This window comes from Conger conger, chromosome 5, assembly GCF_963514075.1.
Source record: "Conger conger chromosome 5, fConCon1.1, whole genome shotgun sequence".
Taxonomy (NCBI): domain Eukaryota; kingdom Metazoa; phylum Chordata; class Actinopteri; order Anguilliformes; family Congridae; genus Conger; species Conger conger.
The window spans coordinates 54,513,809-54,534,169 of NC_083764.1; the positions used below are offsets into that span (position 1 = coordinate 54,513,809).

Here is a 20,361-nt window from a genome sequence, read left to right on the forward strand (position 1 = left end):
CGGAACACATAAACATGCACCTAAGAAGTCATCCAACATCTCTGCAGTTTATGGACTGAATGGCTTTCGGTTATTGGTTTCTTAATCAGAGACCTCATGCTCTGTTTTTTCAGGATAGGAAGGCCTGCAGATTTAACCCTGGGTTCGGGGAAACATCAGACAACTTTTTCTTTAGTTGAATATTTAAATTAAACACTCAACTGCTGAAATTAGGGTCTGAGAATTGCACATTTCTCAAGGAGTTTTCAGTCCTGAATCTTCACAAAATTGTTCAACCCTAGCTGAAAACAGCAGGGACTGTCCAGGGCCAGGAGTGTGAGATCTGTGACCTCATTGAGCCAAATCTAGAGGTCCAGTGGGGTGGAAACCTAGGTTGAGAGACATTGTGACATAAACAGACAAGGTTAACCCCAATACAGCTCAGGTTTTCCCTGACCTGTAGCCTGACCTAGTTGGCAGGAGAACCTTGCTACATTTGGTTGAGAAGTGAAAGTTTTCACCTCAACACCTACACATAGACACTATTTCACCAACTTCTCACTGAAAAATTCCTCACAGAGAAATCATAGAGATGACATGGCTCTTTCCTTCAGGTGAAAAAGGGGATCCCATCAATATTTTGACTAACAGAGGAGACCCTGGTCCCAAAGGTTACAGGGGTGTCGCCGGGATACCTGGTCCGCCAGGTGAGTGCAAGAGTGGAGCTGCGGTCCGGAGCAGGGTTGGGAGAATGGTGGGTCTGGGAATGGAATGAAGTCAGTTAAAACTGACTGAACTCATTAGTATTAACTAAGTCAACTATGACTAGACAAACTAGTGCAGCAATGAACAGTCAAAACCGTTAAGCAAGATTAATGAAGAGACCATTCAGAGTCCTGCTATCTTTTCCTGTGGGCTTGATTCATTAAGATTGTTTGAAATCTGAAATTGTATTCAGTCACGCAATAGCTTTGGACAAAGTGATGTCTGCCTGATAAAATCTGAAGTCCTAAGCTGTCTGTGCTTTTCTTTTCAAAAATTGAATATACTGTAATTTGCTGGAAAATAAAATGGTAAATACCTTTCCTAGAAGTGGATTAAAACAAATATATTGGAATCTCAGAAAAGCAATAATTTATATGTTTAGCAATGTGTCGTGAAACCTTGCAATTTCTCGATGTTAGCTTTTGTTCTATTATATTTCAGTGTATTCTGTTTTTGAAAGGGTTCACAGGTATGTGTTTTTGGTCTTGCAGGTATAGGTGTTGGACACCCCGGAGTGCCGGGTTTACCTGGTTTTCCTGGCGAAAAGGGGGAGAAAGGCACTCCCGGAAGCCTGCACTTCGCAGGAGAGAAAGGTAAGAACGATGTCATTCCGATATCTGACCTCTGACCTCGTAATGCTCCTGATACCAGCATGAGCTAGACAATCCAGCCAACTGTGTGAATTTAATCTCACTTCTGCCTTGTCTGTGTATGTGTGTGACTTTGCATCTGAGTACCTGTGTCAGTTTGGGTATGTGTGTGCGTGTTCATCTTTGTGTGTGTATATGTGTGTGTGTGTGTGTGTGTGTGTGTGCATGTGTTTGTGAGTGAGAACCTACTCGATAAGCATGCTGCTATGACAGATCTGTTTCAGGTGACAGATCTACTCATTGAGATAAATCTACTTCCTGATTCAGCTCTACTTCCTGTGGCAGATCTATTCCCTGTGATAGATCTACTTCCTGAGTCAGATCTATGATACTTCCTGTGATATATCTACTTTCTGAGTAAGATCGACTTCCTGTGACAGATCAACTTCCTGTGAGAGATCCACTTCCTGTTTCCTCAGGTGACAGAGGCCCTCCCGGACAACCAGGTGCTCCTGGGGTGGGGGCCCCAGGACTCACAGGCATTCCAGGACTCTCTGGGCCTCAAGGGGAAAAGGTCAGACACACACACATCTGTACAGAAATCCTCGTCTAGGAATAAAAACATCCCAACCACTCAACAACCCAGCATCTCGCCCCAATTTTGGTCCAAAAATAAATGTGTATCAGTTTCCGCATGCAAATTACCAAGTGGCCAATACAGTGTATTATCCACATTTAGATATTACAATATATGAATGCCACTGCCGTTAAATATATTTATCAGTTTATTGCACAAATATTCTGGATATGTATGATATATCATAGTACATTATAGTATGGAGTCTTGCCCAAGTGTAGATACTTGACCATATGTTAATGGTGTCCTTATCAGTATGACTGAAAAGCATGTATGGTATTACACAGGAAATGTGTTGTGAAAATAAAATCTGTTTATTACATTTTCACAGCTTAGCCTGGGGCTACCATACCTCCCCTGATCATATTTTTATACAGTCTATGGATCGTACCCATCCTGGCACAGTTTGTAAACGGCTTCAGTTCTTTAGTACTTCCTGTGTCAACAGAAAGGGATCTCTGGCAGGACGGTGCAGCATGTGAGAGCATGTTGTGTGTCCTCAGGGCAGGGTGGAGTATGGCCATCCGGGGCCCGTGGGCAGGCCGGGACCCCCAGGTCAGAGTGGGGACCTTGGTACCCCAGGAGATTTTGGGCAGAAGGGGTTTCCCGGACCTGCTGGAGGACCAGGACGAGATGGTTCACCTGGAGAGAAAGGTGCCTGAGATACACCATATACAGGCCCGCCCATGACCACTGTATCTACGCATAAAGATGCACTCATCCTCACACATTTACACCCTGCTGAAAAAAACAGCCCAAGCTAGGTATTGAAACAGCTGGTAGCTGATTGACAAGTTCAGATGAGCTCCCTGCCGGACATAGTTTAGGTGGTTGACCAGTTCAAACCAGCTCCCAGCTTGACATGATTTGACCAGCTCAAGTTATGTTTTGAAACAATTGGTAGCTCAAACTCATACCAGATAGACCAGCTTTGTGACCAGCTTGGCCATGCTGGTTGATCAGCTTATACCCAGCTAGACCATCTGACAAACTCAATTTTGCTAATCAAAGCTGGTCAAGCTGGCATAGTTGGATCTTACAGCATGGCACACAGACACAGAGAGACACACACTAGTGTCTGTGCTCTCTCCACAGGGGAAAAGGGGGTTGCTGGTGTTCAGGGGCCACCTGGCCTCGCTGGGCCCTGCCTAAGTCATCCCGGTCCACCGGGTCCTCCTGGTCCGAGAGGAGATGGAGGTTTCTCAGGTACGTTGCTGTCACTCAAACATATATAACGCCCACAAGCCCTCAGTCCAGCCTTCAGAGGGGAAAAATCATGATAATAATAATAATAATAATAATAATAATAATACGCATTTGTTACTTAGCTGATCCAAAGCGACTTACAGTTGATTTGATTAAGTAGGGCTTTCCCCGTGAAACAATGTGGGGTTAAGGACCGTGCTAAAGGGCCCAAAAGCTGTGAGCACACCGAGCATGAACCACTAACCTTCCAGGTCCCAGTAATCCACCTTAGCCACTAGGCTACAGGCTGCCCCCACATCAGTCTTCTTCAGTGGTATTTCCAGTGCAAGCATTTTTACATCCTACTTACAGATACACTGTTCCCACAACCTTTCAAATATTTTCAAAATAGTCACCAGCTGTGTCTTGCTTGTTGTTACCTGTACATCGGTGACACATAAAACATGGAGTGCTTATGGGGTCTTTACACCCACTGGACTGGATTCTCAAGCTCTGCTAATCGTGCCCCCTTTCCTCTCTCAGGGTCTCGAGGGTTGAAAGGACTGAGGGGGGAGCTGGGTCTGCCTGGGTTCGGCCCCCCCGGACCCAAGGGGGAGACTGGGCCACCTGGGGCTTCCTTACGTGGAGAGCGAGGACTGTCTGGGCCAAAGGGTGTCCAAGGGTCGGACGGCCTTCCTGGACTTCCAGGTAACGTAAGAACTGATTAATAGTTACGACAGACTCCTACAGCACCAGTACAGTCATCACAATGCAGTTATTTGTGATTATGATGATGATTAGGTACAGGTTCTGTCTAATTACCCAGGTAGGTAGGTATTACTTTGTGATTTCCCAGGTGGTTGATCTGCTAAAGCTCTGTCTGTGATTTCCCAGGCGGTTGATCTGCTAAAGCTCTGTCTGTGATTTCTCAGGCCCCCAGGGAGATCCAGGACTCTCAGGCCTACCTGGATATGGACCAGATGGACCTCCTGGATATGACGGACCACCAGGACCAAGAGGTCAGACCATCCACTACTTCAATGATAAGCTTACTTTATATCTGTGATGAATACTGTGATTTTGGGGATGATTGTGATGATGATGATGGTGATTATGATGATTGAGATGATGATGGTGACCATGATTGTGATGATGATGACAATGATCATGATGATCATGATGATGATGACAATTATGGAGATAGCTAATGCATGAAGCTATTTTTTTAACTTATCCTTTTTGCAGGGTCCCAGGGCCTCCCAGGCCCAGAAGGGTTCAGAGGAAGTTTGGGGACAGAGGGGGATGCTGGGGCCCCTGGAGAACCAGGCCCACAGAATATTGTGGTGGGAAATAAAGGTGACCCCGGACCTCCAGGTACTGTGCTCCCAAGACATAACAAAGCCCCTGGCAACCTGTTTACCAGCATTTACTGTAAAGTTCAGCTCCAGTCATTCATTACCTAGGTGGCGTGGTGGACTGATACTGACTGCTGCTCTCTGATAGGTCGACATGGGCCGACTGGTCTTAGAGGGGATGCAGGACTGCGAGGACCCAATGGACAAGATGGGAGGGATGGGATACCAGGAAGGAATGGCACTCCAGGTCCCTGCCTTTTCCCACACAAGTGTGTGTGTGTGTGTGTGTATCAATGTATGTCTGTTTGAATGTCTGTGTGCCAGAGTGAAGGTGTGTGTGTGTGTGTGTGTGCGTGCGTATCAATGTATATATGTCTGTTTGAATGTTTGTGTGTGAGAGTGAATGTGTGTGTGTGTGTGTGTGTGTGTGTATAAGAGTGTGAGAGTATATCTGTGTGTGATTTGACAGTTCTCTGTAAAAGTATGTGACTCTGCTCAGGGGCCCCTGGTGAGCCTGGTTTTGGGGGACAACCTGGCCACCCTGGACCTCATGGAGACACTGGACCACGGGGACACCAAGGTGAGGGAACTAACTCACTATACCTGCCAAGTGGGGACCATAGTTTCCAGACAGTTCTTCTAAAGAAAACATTTTGTATAAAGCTCATTATTTCCCCTATTAACTGAGATTTTACTCTTAATGTTTTTAGAAAATATATAAATTAGCTTAGTGGGGACCTATACTATCTGTTTAGAGGTTAGAGTATATTCTATGAATTAAGTGTAATTAAGCAGTAAGTGACCATACTTAGCAGTGCCTCTGGTTTTAAACTTTCTACCAGGGCTATGAACCAACATTGTATAATGTACACAATCACAATTACAGTTCTCTTTGTTTCTTAGTAATTGAGAGTATTTTTACATACACACATACAGTATGACTGGAAATCCAGCAGAAGGTTGACCAAATTGCTTGCGGTTGCGTGAATGGGGTGTAAGGGGGCAGGTCATGTGGTGGCTTAGACAAACTGTATCAGAGATGATGGTGGGATTTTTCACCCAGGGTTAAAAGGAGTGAAAGGAGCCACAGGTGTTCCTGGGGGGAGAGGACCATCTGGGGCACCTGGTATACGGGGACCCAAAGGAGGGAAAGGAGAGCTCGGTATCAGCAGACCTGGCCCAGCAGGGCCTCCAGGCCCAAAGGTACCACCACCAACCAGGACAATTTGATATTAACAGGGTTAACCTGGGACCTGAAACATCACTGCTGGGAGCCTCTCTCTCTCTCTCTCTCTCTCTCTCTCTCTCTCTCTCTCTCTCTCTCTCACACTGTCCCTTGTTTCTAGTTTTGGGCAATTCCACGGGGGTGGTGAAGCCCAATACAGCTACATAATAGAGACTGATGAGAGTCATTAACACCCGAGGGTTATAAAAGCATATGTCAGTCTCTTTTGTATCTGTATTCGGCTTTACCACCCAAATATATATTAAATGAGCTGTGATGGTCTTTTGTAGTGTGACAATAAGTAAAGTAGGTTAAAAACTCAAACCCCCTCTCTGTCTCTCTCAATCTCTAATGCAAAGGGAGAGCTTGGATATCCAGGTTTATATGGTGTGAAGGGTGAAAAGGGGGTTCTGGGGAAACCAGGGCTTCCTGGCCCCGATGGAAGTCCTGGAGCCAAAGGAGACAAAGGACCCTCTGGAGAACCAGGTTCAGCTCCTCTCTGTCTCCCTCTTTCATTTATTTTCTCTTTTTTTGGATTGATATGGATCATCTTCTCCCTCTCTCTCTGTTTGCTCCATCCCATTGCAGGACCCCGGGGCCTCCCCGGACAGATTGGGGATAATGGATCCAACGGTCTACCAGGACTTCCAGGGCCACATGGCCCTCCAGGTCTGTTGTCCGAGTCCCGATCAGTCCCAAACGTTTGACTCTGTGCTCCTTCCTGCTGAAGAAAACAGCTCAAGCAAGGTTTTGAAACAGTTTGTAGCTGGTTGTCCAGGTCTAGTCAGCTCCCAACTTGACATGGTTTAGCAGGTTGACCAGTTCAGACCTGCTCCCAGCTTGACTATGTTTTGAAACAGCTCAAATACAGCTTGACCAGCTTTATGACCGGCTTGGCCATGCTGGTTGACCAGCTCATACCTATCCTGACCAGCTTATGACCAACTTGACCAGCTCAATTTTCAAGCTGGTCAAGCTGGCATAGCTAGATTTTACAGCTGGGCTGTGTCCCACACAGCAAGTTTTAACTACATCACTGCATTACGGTTTTTCTGCATAACTTTTTTGGGACTTCTGTATTTCTTCCCAACTTGTGTGTGACAATGTGTTCAAGTGTAATTTGTGTTCAAACATGTTCTGGCTCTGCAGAACGTTTTTTGAAGATGACCTGATTTTCGAACTTGACCATTTGATGACTATTAATGTGTGTTCATTATTAAATATTTTTGGCTGTGTATAAAATTATGTGACTCTGTTTTGTTAAAATACATTTTGTTGTGTATGTCTTTATGTAGCTGTGACTTCATATTGTACCGGACTGCATAACTGTATTCAATTGAATTTAGGACTACATCAAAATGTCCTCAGCTGTGTATAGCATTGTGTTACACTGATTGATTTGTTGCCTCTGTGTGTGACTTTAACTTTGTTTTAAATGCGTGTGGCTGCACATGACTGGGCCTTGTCTCACAGGTATTCCGGGGACTTCCGGCATTCCGGGGACACCCGGACCTAGAGGGAACCAGGGCCATGACAGCATTCCGGGTCCCCCAGGGCAGAAGGGAGAACCAGGTGAGGAAGGGCAGCATATGCCCTGAGTGGGAATATGGGATAGGGCACTCTGCACTGGTCTTTCCCAATTTCCTATTTTCCCATTTTCCTCTGACATGTTACATACAGTATATATGACAGTGTCTGTAAAAACTGCCATATAAATGAAACTAAATTGAATGTTGAGACTGTTGTCCACACAGACACCCTCACACAAGCTGTGTGAAGCACAGCTGTCCAGTGAATCAGGTGTAACTATGCGCAATGAGGTCAGGAATGGCTGTTCTGTCTGCAGGTGCACCACTTGGGAATCCAGGTGTTCAGGGACCGAAAGGCCATATAGGTGAGTCTTTGTTCCTTCTGTAGTTACTGTCACTCATCCACAGACTTCCTTTCTGAGTGGGCACTTCCTCCCCAGGTCAGAAAGGTGAACCCGGACATCCTGGCCGTGATGCACTGGGGCCCCCAGGACCACCCGGGGACAAGGGATACCCAGGTCAGAGGGGACATCCTGGTCCCCGTGGTAACCCTGGAGAAAACACAACCTGTTCTTCTGGCCCAAAAGGGGTGCCCGGTCCTGACGGCTGTCCCGGAGCTCCCGGTGAGGAGGCATCCTCTGTGTCTGTGACTGTGTCAGTCTGTGACTCTACCTGCATGCGTTTCTGACTCTGCGTCTGTGACTATATCTATGACGCAACCTGTCTGTCTGCGACTCTATATGTGTGAGTCTGTGACGCTGTCTGTGTCTGTGACTTTGTCTATGACTCTGTCTATGACTCTACATGTGTGTATCTGTGACTCTGTATGTCTGTATTTGTCTTTGACCTTCACGTGTCTGTCTCTAATAGTCTGTGTCTGTACCTGTCTGTTTGCTTTTCCACATCTGTTTGTTAATGATGAGCAACTTGTCACAGCCTACCTGTCTCTCTGTACCAGTGTGCAATTCACTGTTAAACTACAATTCTTCTGTAGGACTACAAGGACCTCCAGGCCCTCCAGGGTATCCAGGACAAGGCTATATTGGTGATAAGGGGGATGTTGGTCCACCTGGTCCAGGGGGTCTAAATGGTTACAGAGGTGACCCTGGGGAGCCTGGTCCACCGGTGAGTCTTGAGGGCAGTTGCCTTGCAGCACACAGTTGATGTTCCAGAACACATGGTTTATATTCGGGAATGCATTGATAATGCTCAGGATTATGAAGACAGGGTTCTGGAAAACATGGCTGATATTCTGGAATACACAGATTGTATTTGCTAATGCACCTGTTTGCACCACAGGGACAACAGGGAGGTCCCGGATTGCCTGGGATTAAAGGTGAAATGGGGCCCACTGGACACCCAGGACAATTCGGTAATGAAACTATAGCATTGCCCTAACTTCCAGCAATGCCCTCATTGGTTTATCCATGTAATGTTATATTAAAACATTTATAAAGGTTTCACAGACACAGATTAAGCAGTCTTTGGGTACACATTATATACAAATTATGTGTTGCTGGCGAGGAGTACCTTTTTACCGCCCGAGCAAGTATTTGTACCTTTTTAGACACATTTTGCACCTTTATTTCTCAGAGTGCATAATCTCAGTTTATGTCGTGCATAAATAGCAGTTTTACCACACTGTGGGTAATGTATGCAAATGAACACACACAGAGTGCTCCTCTACTTCTCTGCCCTGCTGTAGGTGAGAGAGGGGATCCCAGTTCACATCCTGGCTCCAAGGGCCCCCCCGGAGCGAAAGGCCCCCCAGGGCCACCAGGTAGGGAAGGCTGCCGGCCACCATGTGACCTAGAGTAGCGCGATTTAACCCTTGTGTTGTCTTAAGGGTCAAACATGACCCAGCACTATGTATAACAGCAGAGAAAACCACCTAAATTATCTTTTTTCAACTTGAAATTTGATGACAAGGTTTGTTATGATTGCAGTATATGTTTCTTGTGTAGTGACAGAGTACTGTAGTGTGTGTTTCTTGTGTAGTGACAGAGTACTGTAGTGTGTGTTTCTTGTGTAGTGACAGAGTACTGCAGTGTGTGTTTCTTGTGTAGAGACAGAGTACTGCAGTGTGTGTTTCTTGTGCTACAGGCCCAAAAGGATATGCATTCAACGGGGAAGTTGTTCTGGCCCCAGGCGATCGAGGGCCAGTTGGAAACCCAGGATTTCCAGGGACTCCTGGCCCCACAGGTCCCCCAGGAAAACAAGGCCCTCAAGGTAGAGTGGATACACACACTGACACACACTGACACACACAAACACACATGCGCATGCATACCTACGCCCACAAATGCATACAAGCACACACACACACACACACACACACAAAATTTTCTTCAGAGCTCACACTCTTATAACAATGAATTGCACACATGCTGGGCTAAATCAATTTACCTTTCACAGCTCTGTACGCAAACACCATAGTTTCCACTACAAAACTCTGTATATGTGCTGCTGAAACAGGCTGATCAATAAAACCACTGCTCCCCCTAAATCACTACTCCACCTGCGTTATGAGCACAGGACTGCAGGCACACAAGTAAAGTTTATATGCCAACCCTCTAAAGGCATCTGTGTTTATTACATTTTAATAGAGTTTAACTGAGGCCAACATTTTATTCAGTACTTGAAGTCACTCTGTGAAGTTTGATTCATGGCTGACTATTCTGCTCTGTTGTGTAAAATAAAACACATTTCCAGCGTGGCACTGCTGCTGCCTGCATTAAAGTGTGTGTCCTGCTTCTTTAGGGACAGTCTCGGTGGGCAAAGAGGGTCGTATTCATTTCTGGATTTCATACCAACATCTGGCCTTAATTACATAATTAGCCTTTTATGCCATCTGACATTTTAGCTACAGTACATTTCTTGTGTCCCCCGTTTTCCTGTGATCTAATCTTTGAGTAAACCAGTGCATGCAGCCAATTAGTTCATTTAGCCAGAGTAATTGGTGGAAAGAAAAACCTGCATACACACTGGCCCTCCAGGACCGGAATTGCCCACCCCTGGTCTAGGTGATGTGTGTGACTCTGCCCCCCGCTCTGACAGGGGTTCCTGGGCCCAAAGGCGTCTCCAGACGCGGCCGCCCGGGGCACCAGGGTTTTCCGGGACAGAAAGGAGAGAAGGGCCGCTCAGGACTCCCAGGTGGGAAAGGCCGCAGGAGTGTATCTCTCCTGTGTGACAGGGAGAGAGTTAACAAGCGACTCTGAGTCTACAGTATGAGTGAGTGTGAGTGTGAGTCTACAGTACGATGGAGGAATTAACGGTCCTTCTCTGTGTTTGTGGTGAGAGACTGAGCCTGCTTTTGTGTGTGTGTGTGCGCGCGCGCGTGTGTGTTTGTGCATGCGCACTCTCAGCAATAGGTATGAAAAGTGTCTAAAAAGGCACAAATGCTTGTCACTGTGATGGTACCTGATAGGTAGATACAATTGTACCCCTAGACAGCAATATATCATTAATTTGTACCCTTTGTGATTGGTAAACATACTCATTGTACCCAAAGAGAACATTACTGTACTTTCAGAGTACATTTGGGAAATCCTTCATCCTTGAAGAACAAAAATGTACAGTACGTCCACTGTCACTTTAATTCTGAGAGTGTGTGCATGTGTGTATATGTGAGGGTGTGTGTGTGTATGTGTGAGAGTGTGTATGTGTGTGTATATGTGAGAGTGTGTGTGTATATGTGTGAGAGTGTACGTCTGTGTGAGAGAATGTGTGTGAGTGTGTATATGTGTATATGTGTGTGTGTGTGTATATGTGAGAGAGTGTGTGTGTGAGTGTGTATATGTGTGTATATGTGAGAGTGTGTGTGTGTATGTGTATATGTGAGAGAGTGTGTGTGTGTATGTGAGAGTGTGTGTGTGTATGTGTGAGAGTGTGCGTCTGTGTGAGAGAGTGTATGTGTGTGCGTATGTGAGTGTGTGTGTGTGTGTGTGTATGTGTGAGAGTGTGTATATGTGTGTATATGTGAGAGTGTGTGTGTATGTATATATGTGAGAGTGTGTATATCTGAGTGTGTGTGTGTATGTGAGAGAGTGCGTGTGTGTGTCTATGTGAGAGAGTGTGTATGTGTGTGTATGTGAGTGTGTGCGTATATGTGAGTGTGTGTGTATGTGTGTGTGTTTGTGTATGTGTGAAATTGTGTGCATGTGTGAGAGTGTGCGTGTGTGTGTATGTGAGAGAGTGTGTATGTGTGTGTATGTGTGAGAGTGCGTGTGTGTGTCTATGTGTGAGAGTGTGTATGTGTGTGTATGTGAGTGTGTGCGTGTGTATGTGTGAGAGATTGTGTGCATGTGTGAGAGTGTGCGTGTGTGTGTATTGTCCACATTCTGCACACTGAATTTCAGTGCGGCTCTGGAGCTGACTGTTGAAATAGACCTGAGCCCTGGTGCTTGTCACCCCTCCAGGGGAGCCGGGGTACGCGGGCCTCTCAGGACGGAGAGGCCTCCGGGGTCTCCCGGGGGGGGTGGTCCCGGCTGTGCATGTGGAGAGCTTCCTGATCACGAGACACAGCCAGACCACCAAGGACCCCCCCTGCCCCGCAGGCAGCACCAAGATCTACTCTGGATACTCCCTGCTGTACATCAAGGCCAACGACAGGGGCCACGGCCAGGACCTGGGTACACACACTCTCTCTCTCTCTTACACACACACATACACACACACACACTCTCTCTCTCACACACACATACACACACTCTCTCTCACACACACATACACACACACGCACACACACACACACTCTCACACATACACACTCTCTCTCACACACACATACACGCACACACACACACACACACTCTCTCTCTCTTACACACACACATACACACACACACACTCTCTCTCTCTCACACACACACACACACACACACACTCTCACACACACACATACACACACACTCTCACACATACACACATACACACACTCTCTCTCACACACACATACACACACACGCACACACACTCTCACACATAGCCCCCCCCCACACACACACGCACACTCTCTTATACATACACACACACGCACACACACTCTCTTATACATACACACACACACACTCTCTCACACACACACACACACCCACACATACACACTCTCTCTCTCTGCCACATACACAGATGACACACACACACGTACATATACCAGTGATCTTCATTCCTAGTCCTGGTGGGCCACAGGGTTTGCTGGTTGCTGATATTAAGGCGAAAACAACAACCAGCACACACTGTGGTCTGCACTGACAAACACGCATCTGTGTGCCAATGGCTACATTTTCTCTGTCCCTGTTTGATGACCTCACGGTGTCTCTCAGGAACTCTGGGCAGCTGCTTGCGTCACTTCAGCACCATGCCCTTTCTGTTCTGTGGCATCAATGGCACCTGTTGGTACTCGTCCCGCAACGACGACTCCTATTGGCTGTCCACCGCTGCGGAGATGCCCGAAGGCATGGGGCTGATTCCGGCTACAGAGATGCCCAAGTTCATCAGCAGGTGAAGTGGCGGTTACGGCTAAGGGTCTGGGGGTCATCTCCGTGTCAGTCCAGTCGATTCCGGAAGTGATATTCAAATAATTTAGTTCATTTATTGAATTTCAGTTACATCCCAGAATTAACGGAAATTAAATTCCCACTCGGTCTGTTAGCATGAGCGATGTACCTTTCAATGATCAGTTACTGTGAACACTGACCAGTCTCATTGTCAGTTACCATTTCTATGCAAAACTCCATGACCTGACTGAACCTCTCTGGTGTAACATTGGCTCAAGCGGTAAGAGCAGTTGTCTAGCAGTTGGAGGGTTGTCGGTTCGACCGCACCCTTGCAAGATGCTCCCCTCCCACCAAATGCTCCTGATGAGATAGTTGGTACCTTGCATGGCAGCTAATCGCTGTTGGTGTGTGAGTGTGTGTATGAATGGGTGAATGAGATGCATCCATTGCTATATAAATGCCTACGATTTTTACATTAATGGCATTTTGGCAGGCGGCACGGATGGTGCAGTGCGTAGCACTGCCGCCTCACAGCAAGGAGGTCCTGGGTTCGAATCCCCGTCGGCCGGGGCCTCTCTGTGCGGAGTTTGCATGTTCTCCCCGTGTCTGCGTGGGTTTCCTCCGGGTACTCCGGTTTCCTCCCACAGTCCAAAGACATCCAGGTTAGGCTGATTGGACAGTCTAAATTGCCCATAGGTATGAGTGTGTGAGTGAATGGTGTGTGTGCCCTGCGATGGACTGGCGACCTGTCCAGGGTGTATTCCTGCCTTTCACCCAATGCATGCTGGGATAGGCTCCTGCGACCCTGTTGAGGATAAGCAGGTTCAGACAATGGATGGATGGATGGCATTTTGGCAGACGCTTTCATCCAGAGCAACGTACAGTTGATCAGACTAAGCAGGAGACGATCCTCCCCTGGGGCAATGCAGGGTTAAGGGCCTTGCTCAAGGGCCCAACGGCTGTGCGGATCTTATTGTGGCTACAGCGGGGACCGAACCACGGACCGTGTACGGACCACGGACCATGTACCTTAACCACTAGGCTACAGATTTAATTCTGTAATTCCTACACAGTACACTCGATTAGGAAGTGCCGTACATACCCTCAAATTAAAGCTTTAAAAACTGTTTCAAATAGTTTCACTGTCCAAATACTTCCGGACCTCAGTGCAGCAGGGACACTGCAAACAGGCGAGAGGAGGCTGAGATGTCCTCCCTCTCTTCCAGGTGTTCGGTTTGTGAGACCAGCAGGAACACCATCGCCGTTCACAGCCAAACCAGTGAGACCCCGGTCTGTCCCCAGGGCTGGGGTTCTGTCTGGACCGGGTTCTCTTTCGCCATGGTAACTCAAATCACCACACGCCTCTTATGACAAACATAACACATCCACTCACGGCAGTCTGGTGCTGAAGCGCACTGTTTTTTTTAATCACGTTCTCTGCCAGTCAACACCAAGCAAGCACTGACTATGACAACTACAGCAGTGACACGTTTAAAAAGTCATTTTGCATTACAATTCACAGAAACAAGTCATGTCTAGGCCTACAGTTTGACGCTATATATAAGATGCCCATTGTTCATAATATAAGCATGGGTGAGCAAAGTATTCATTATTTCTGTCTTTTGCTTTCTCTCTCTCTTTTTCTCTCCCTCGATCTCTCTCCCTCTGTTCTCCTCCTCTCTCTCTTCTGCCCTCTCTCCTTCTTTCTCCCCTCACTCCCTCCCCCACCTTCTCCTTCTCTCTCTATCTTTCTCCCCCCTGCCTCTGTTCTCTCCCCCTCTCTCTTCCCTCCTCTCTCCTTCACTTCCCCCTCTCCCTCTCTCTCTTTCTCCCACAGCAAACAGCAGCTGGGGCAGAGGGCTCGGGGCAGCCGCTGGCCTCTCCCGGGTCCTGTCTGGAGACCTTCCGGCAGGTTCCCTTCATCGAGTGCCACGGGGATGGCAACTGCAACTACTACCCTGACTCGTACAGCTACTGGCTGGCCTCCCTCGACCCCAACAACATGTTCGGGTCTGTCCCTCAGCCTCTGAGCAATGGAACTTACAGTAGAGAAGTGCTGATCTGACAACTGCTCCACACTGCTGCTCTGACCACTGCTCCACACTGCTGTTGATCACTGCTCCATACTGCTGATCTGACCACTGCTCCACATTAACTGCTGATCTGAACACTGCTCCACACTGCTGCTCTGACCACTACTTAACATTGACTGCTGATCTGAACACTGTTCCACACTGCTGCTCTGACCACTGCTCCACACTGCTGCTCTGACCACTGCTCCACACTGCTGCTCTGACAACTGCTCCACATTGCTGCTCTGACCACTGCTCCACACTGCTGTTGATCACTGCTCCATACTGCTGATCTGACCACTACTTCACATTGACTGCTGATCTGAACACTGCTCCACACTGCTGCTCTGACCACTGCTTCACATTGCTGCTCAGAATAAGCACATTTACCTTATACTTGTCTAAAGTAAATATTGTAGAAAGTGTTTTTGAAAACTGTGGTCAGTGGAAATATATCACTACACATATAGCCCCATTTTCAGTCCAGTAGAATCGTGTGTTTATTTTAGTCCTGTCCTGTATTTAATCATATCAGCATATTTACTGTATTAAATAAAAGCATATTCTCGTGTTGTCATCCTGCAGAAAACCAGTTCCGCAGACGGTGAAGTGGCCAAGGCTGGAAAGCGTTGTTAGCCGCTGCCAGGTCTGCATGAAAGTGATGTAAAAAAAAAAAAAAAAGGGGTTCAAATCTGACTCGCTGGAAAACAACCCCTTCCCCCACTCCAGTGTTCCGAAGATCATGTTTTATTTAGTATCTTCTGTTACAGGATCAAGAATCCTAACTGTAATTATTTCAGTTTCAGCCACTAATCTCAACAGAATTTCTAGATATTATCATTACTATTACGATTCGAAAAAACTGTCCTGTCTCGTGAGTTGTGGGCTCCATGGTTACCGCTGTCACAAAGAAACTTGCTAGTTACAACGTAACATTTCGTGTGGACTTTACACCCTAACTTCAAACTTGATCAAACTTTCAACAGGCTGCTGGCCTGTACCTGAAATCGATTTAATTTATTTCAATTGCACACAACGGTCTGCAAAACAGGCACTGGACGCATTCTTCATAATCGAGAATGCAAAGTAATACATTACTGACGCGCAATTGTAAGCGTGTCAGGCTAAGGATGCTAATTTGGGATCAGACTTCCTCTGTTCGCGTCTTAGATTTATCCACTATGACATAAACCTAAACTGATTTTAAATCAGCACTCTTACTCTGGGATACATGCTTTGCTAATGTGCATGTTCATATTCCTCTTAACATTGACAAAATAAAAGACGTAATGGCCATACCATATTACTTTGCTCTCACACTTGCGCAGTAGTATTTGAAGAATCCCGAACTATGCTGTAGAAACAGGCAGCCGCTCCAGACTAATTTTAATTGTGTCCGCTAGGTGGCAGTAGACAGCTGAACGAGGGGCTCCATGTTGCCAGTAATAGTGCCGCTCAGCTCAATCGCACAGTTCAGCTGAGTGTGAAATTAAAACTTGGAGCATAATGTGGTGTAATTGAACAGCAAATATTTATTTCGCTACAGTGTCCAGACTGTTATTTTTCCCCCATAACACTTTATTTCAACGCGGACAAATCCCAATACACTCTTATGGAAAAAGTAGTAGGCCTACACTTAGGCATACCCTAAGCATAATTATATGAACATAAATTAATTTTCAGGTATACTAATGTTTACTATAGTATACTTTGTAAATAGTATACTATTTATATACCTTGGACACTTCAAAAATAGAAAATACTATTTTCCAGATAGGATGACACCTCAGTAATTTCTTTATTGTTTGTACGGAAAATACTCTGTAATGGCCCATTGTTACATAACAACAACCACACAGTCAAACCATAACCATAAATCAGTCCACATAAACCATCACAGCAAACTTACATAATTATCTGAGTTATTACTTGTTAAACAATGTGAGCCTTAGCAGCTATACAGTGCTTACTTGAAATTCACGTATACTGTAGGCTATTAACTGTGCCAGAATGCTATCTGTAAATGTTAGCTTAATATAAAACGTTTTCTGTGTTCTCTGAGATCATTCTGCCAGTCCTGAAATACAAAGAAGAATTCAATTAATTCCAGCCGTTTCATCAGAAGTTTCAGTTTAGAGGAAAACCATTTCCTTATTTTTAATTAAATGACTGAATTTGTTAATTAATTTTGCCACTAAACTTTAAATTAAAGAGACATTTTGACTCTTGCCTCTTGACTTTTATTTCTCAGTGAGAAAGTGCATCTTCACAGGGTGAAATGGAACTGAAATGTGCAGGGATTCCGAGGTCTTTGTCATGTTTTATTTCAACACATTTGCTGTGATAGATGCCTCAGTATTGCCTTTACATAGCATTTTTTGCCACATTGGGGAGGTTTTTTTAACTCACTTTTTGGTTCAGGCCTTGTTTCTGTCCAATTGTCCTTCTGTTTCTCTGTAAAGCAGCTTCAGTTCTCCGTACACTCTTAGAAAAAAGGGTTATTCGTCTTGTCTCCATAGAGGAACCTTTTTTTTTGTTCTTTATGGAATGGTTATTTGTCTGAAAAGCTCCCAAAGAACCATTTTGCCCAACAAAGAACCCTTTAACTAGATAGGGTTCTTCTATGGAATCACAGGGTTCCTATTAGAATCATTTTTAGAGTGTAAAAAGCACTATATATATATATATATATATATATATATATATATATATGTTGAACTGAATTGAGGTCTGGCATAAACCTGTCTGGTCCAAACCGAAAAGTTTTATCAGTTTCAGGATAGCTTGTTTTTTTCCAGAATTATATTCATATAAATTGTAGCCATTTCATGCAAATGATTGGAAATATCTGAATGATTATGAAATATCTCATGTGTTTCATGCTGTAAGTAGCTTAAATTAATTCTAACAACTAATATCCGCTTTCCCTTATTTAATTAGACATCTTACTATTATAGTCAGGAGCAGCAAAAGGCAGTGGCTGTACAGTGTAAAGGCTAGCCTACTGTAATATGTAGCACTGAGGTTCTCATTATACTTAAGGTACTTAACCTACATGTATTCAGTAAATATGCAACTTATAAATGCACTTAAAATGTAAGCTCTGTAAGTTTGTCTCGATACGAGTGTCTAAATGTCTAGATGTAAATGTAATGTTGAACAGTAGTATGCTGATCTGTACTTTAAAACTGAACTCACCTGAGCATGTCTATATGAAGTTTTTGTTCGTTGTTGTTTTTCTGTGTATTGAAAAAACAAGCATGTAGCAAAATGGACACACTCTTCTTCTGTGCAATAAGGTAAGAATAGCAGCTTTTCCGTCAACTTTTTCAGTGCAGATATACATAGGCTACTGTATTAATATTAATATTCTGAAGTGAGCCAAGTCATGATTCTGATGAGATAATTGGTGCCTTGCAAGGCAGCCAATCACCGTTAGTGTGTGTGAGTGTATGTGCGTATGAGTGAATGAGAAGCATCAATTGTACAGTGCTTCGGATGAATTCAGATCGTTTACCATCCACAATTTCCTGTATAATATCTCCTCTTTTTTTGTGGTGGGAGTCATCTCCAATATTCATCAGGGTAAACACGCAGACCACATCGCGGCTGAGAAACAACGAAAGCGGGCAAACGCGATGTCACTCACGACAGGCGCATTGTAATACACAGTCCTGGGGTCAGAAAACACGGCACTAGCTGGTGTAATTTATGCTAAGTCTGCCGCGATGCGTCAAGTAAAATCGTTTTTTAAAAGGCGAGTACAGTTTCTTCTGCGGTCGGCGAGCGATGTTGTCTCATTCCAGTCAGGAAATTAAATTTGCGAGTGTGAAGCTGTTCCGCGACAGGAACGGTGAAAATGACAAATTAGGAAAATTGATCTCCCTGCCAGAGATGAACTCCGAAATAAAAAAAAATACCAAAAAACTGCTCTCAACTGAAATTAAAAACAAAGTTTCAGACACAGGACTCAGTAGACTGCAGACAGTGATCCTTAATCAGATACACACACACATATACACACACATACCTGCGTTCACACTTATACTAAGTAAGCACTTTATTCGGTATTTATTAGATTAGATTTTATAAGTCTTCTGTTGCTGTAGCCTATCCACATAGAGGTTTTACACATTGTGTGTCAAGAGACTCTTATGCTCTTCTGCATATCAGTGTTATAATGTGTGGTTATTTGTGTTAGTGTCACCTTCCTGTCAGCTTTGATCAGTCTGGCCATTCTCCTCTGACTTCTCTCATTAACAATGTATTTTGCCCACAGAACTGCTGCTCATTGGATGTTTTTTGTTTTGTGCACCATTCTCTGCAAACTCTAAGAGATTGTTGTGCGTGAAAATCCCAGGAGACCAGCCGTTTCTGAGATACTTAAACCACCTTGTCTGGCACCAACAATCATTCCATGGTCAAAGTCGCTTAGATCACATGTTTCCCCCATCCTGATGGTTGATGTGATTTTATGCATTGCACTGCTACCACACAATTGGCTGATTAAATAATCACGTGAATAAGTACAGATATTCCTAATAAAGTGCTCATTGAGTGTATATGGACACACACTCACACTGACATGCAAATCCCCACAAACATACACATATCACGAACATACACACACACATGCACACACACTCATACTGACATGCAAATCCCCACAAACATACACATATCACGAACATACACACACACACACATGCACACACACTCACAGTGACATGCAAATCCCCACAAACATACACATATCACGAACATACACACACACATGCACACACACTCACACACACACACTCACACTGACATGCAAATCCCCACAAACATACACATATCACGAACATACACACACACACATGCACACAAACTCACACTGACATGCAAATCCCCACAAACATACACATATCACGAACATACACACACACATGCACACACACTCACACACACACACTCACACTGACATGCAAATCCCCACAAACATATACATATCATGAACATACACACACTCACACACACACACACACACACACACACACACACACACACACTGATATGCAAATCCCTGCAAACATACACATATCACAAACATACACACACACACGCACACACACTCACACACACGCACACACACATGCACACACACTCACATACATGCTTACGTATATACCTACAGTATATTCACATATGTAAATGGTTGGCATTTATACAATTGATGCTTCTCATTCACCCATTTATACACACACTCACACTCACACACCAACGGCGATTGGCTCCCATGCAAGGCACCAACCAGCTGGTCAGGAGCAATTGGGGGCTAGGTGACTTGCTCAGGGACACTTCGATGCACCCAGGACGGGATCGAATCGGCAACCCTCCGACTACCAAATGACAGCTCTTACCTCCTGAGCCAATATCGCCCCTATATGTACACGATCATACACACACACTCATATGTATATACCTACACTATATTCACATACACACACACACACACACACACACATACCTGTACACGCAAATGTG

At 45.2% G+C, this 20,361-nt stretch overlaps 1 protein-coding gene across 1 annotated transcript in view; it reads left to right on the plus strand.

The window, feature by feature from the left end:
• Positions 1-16,940, plus strand: part of LOC133128915 (collagen alpha-5(IV) chain-like) — a 35,225-nt gene extending 18,285 nt beyond the window's left edge. The window contains exons 23-48 of the mRNA XM_061242723.1: positions 594-686; positions 1,236-1,337; positions 1,814-1,908; positions 2,475-2,625; positions 3,067-3,177; positions 3,700-3,864; positions 4,089-4,175; positions 4,402-4,530; positions 4,660-4,758; positions 5,011-5,091; positions 5,575-5,714; positions 6,096-6,222; positions 6,325-6,405; positions 7,210-7,308; positions 7,583-7,630; positions 7,706-7,888; positions 8,260-8,390; positions 8,565-8,637; positions 8,971-9,045; positions 9,369-9,494; positions 10,323-10,418; positions 11,684-11,896; positions 12,590-12,767; positions 13,990-14,104; positions 14,601-14,773; positions 15,421-16,940. Coding sequence (XP_061098707.1) covers positions 594-686; positions 1,236-1,337; positions 1,814-1,908; positions 2,475-2,625; positions 3,067-3,177; positions 3,700-3,864; positions 4,089-4,175; positions 4,402-4,530; positions 4,660-4,758; positions 5,011-5,091; positions 5,575-5,714; positions 6,096-6,222; positions 6,325-6,405; positions 7,210-7,308; positions 7,583-7,630; positions 7,706-7,888; positions 8,260-8,390; positions 8,565-8,637; positions 8,971-9,045; positions 9,369-9,494; positions 10,323-10,418; positions 11,684-11,896; positions 12,590-12,767; positions 13,990-14,104; positions 14,601-14,773; positions 15,421-15,502 — 3,053 coding nt within the window. The 3' untranslated portion in view covers positions 15,503-16,940. The remainder of the gene's footprint in view (positions 1-593; positions 687-1,235; positions 1,338-1,813; positions 1,909-2,474; positions 2,626-3,066; positions 3,178-3,699; positions 3,865-4,088; positions 4,176-4,401; positions 4,531-4,659; positions 4,759-5,010; positions 5,092-5,574; positions 5,715-6,095; positions 6,223-6,324; positions 6,406-7,209; positions 7,309-7,582; positions 7,631-7,705; positions 7,889-8,259; positions 8,391-8,564; positions 8,638-8,970; positions 9,046-9,368; positions 9,495-10,322; positions 10,419-11,683; positions 11,897-12,589; positions 12,768-13,989; positions 14,105-14,600; positions 14,774-15,420) is intronic.
• The last annotated feature ends 3,421 nt before the right edge of the window (positions 16,941-20,361 follow it).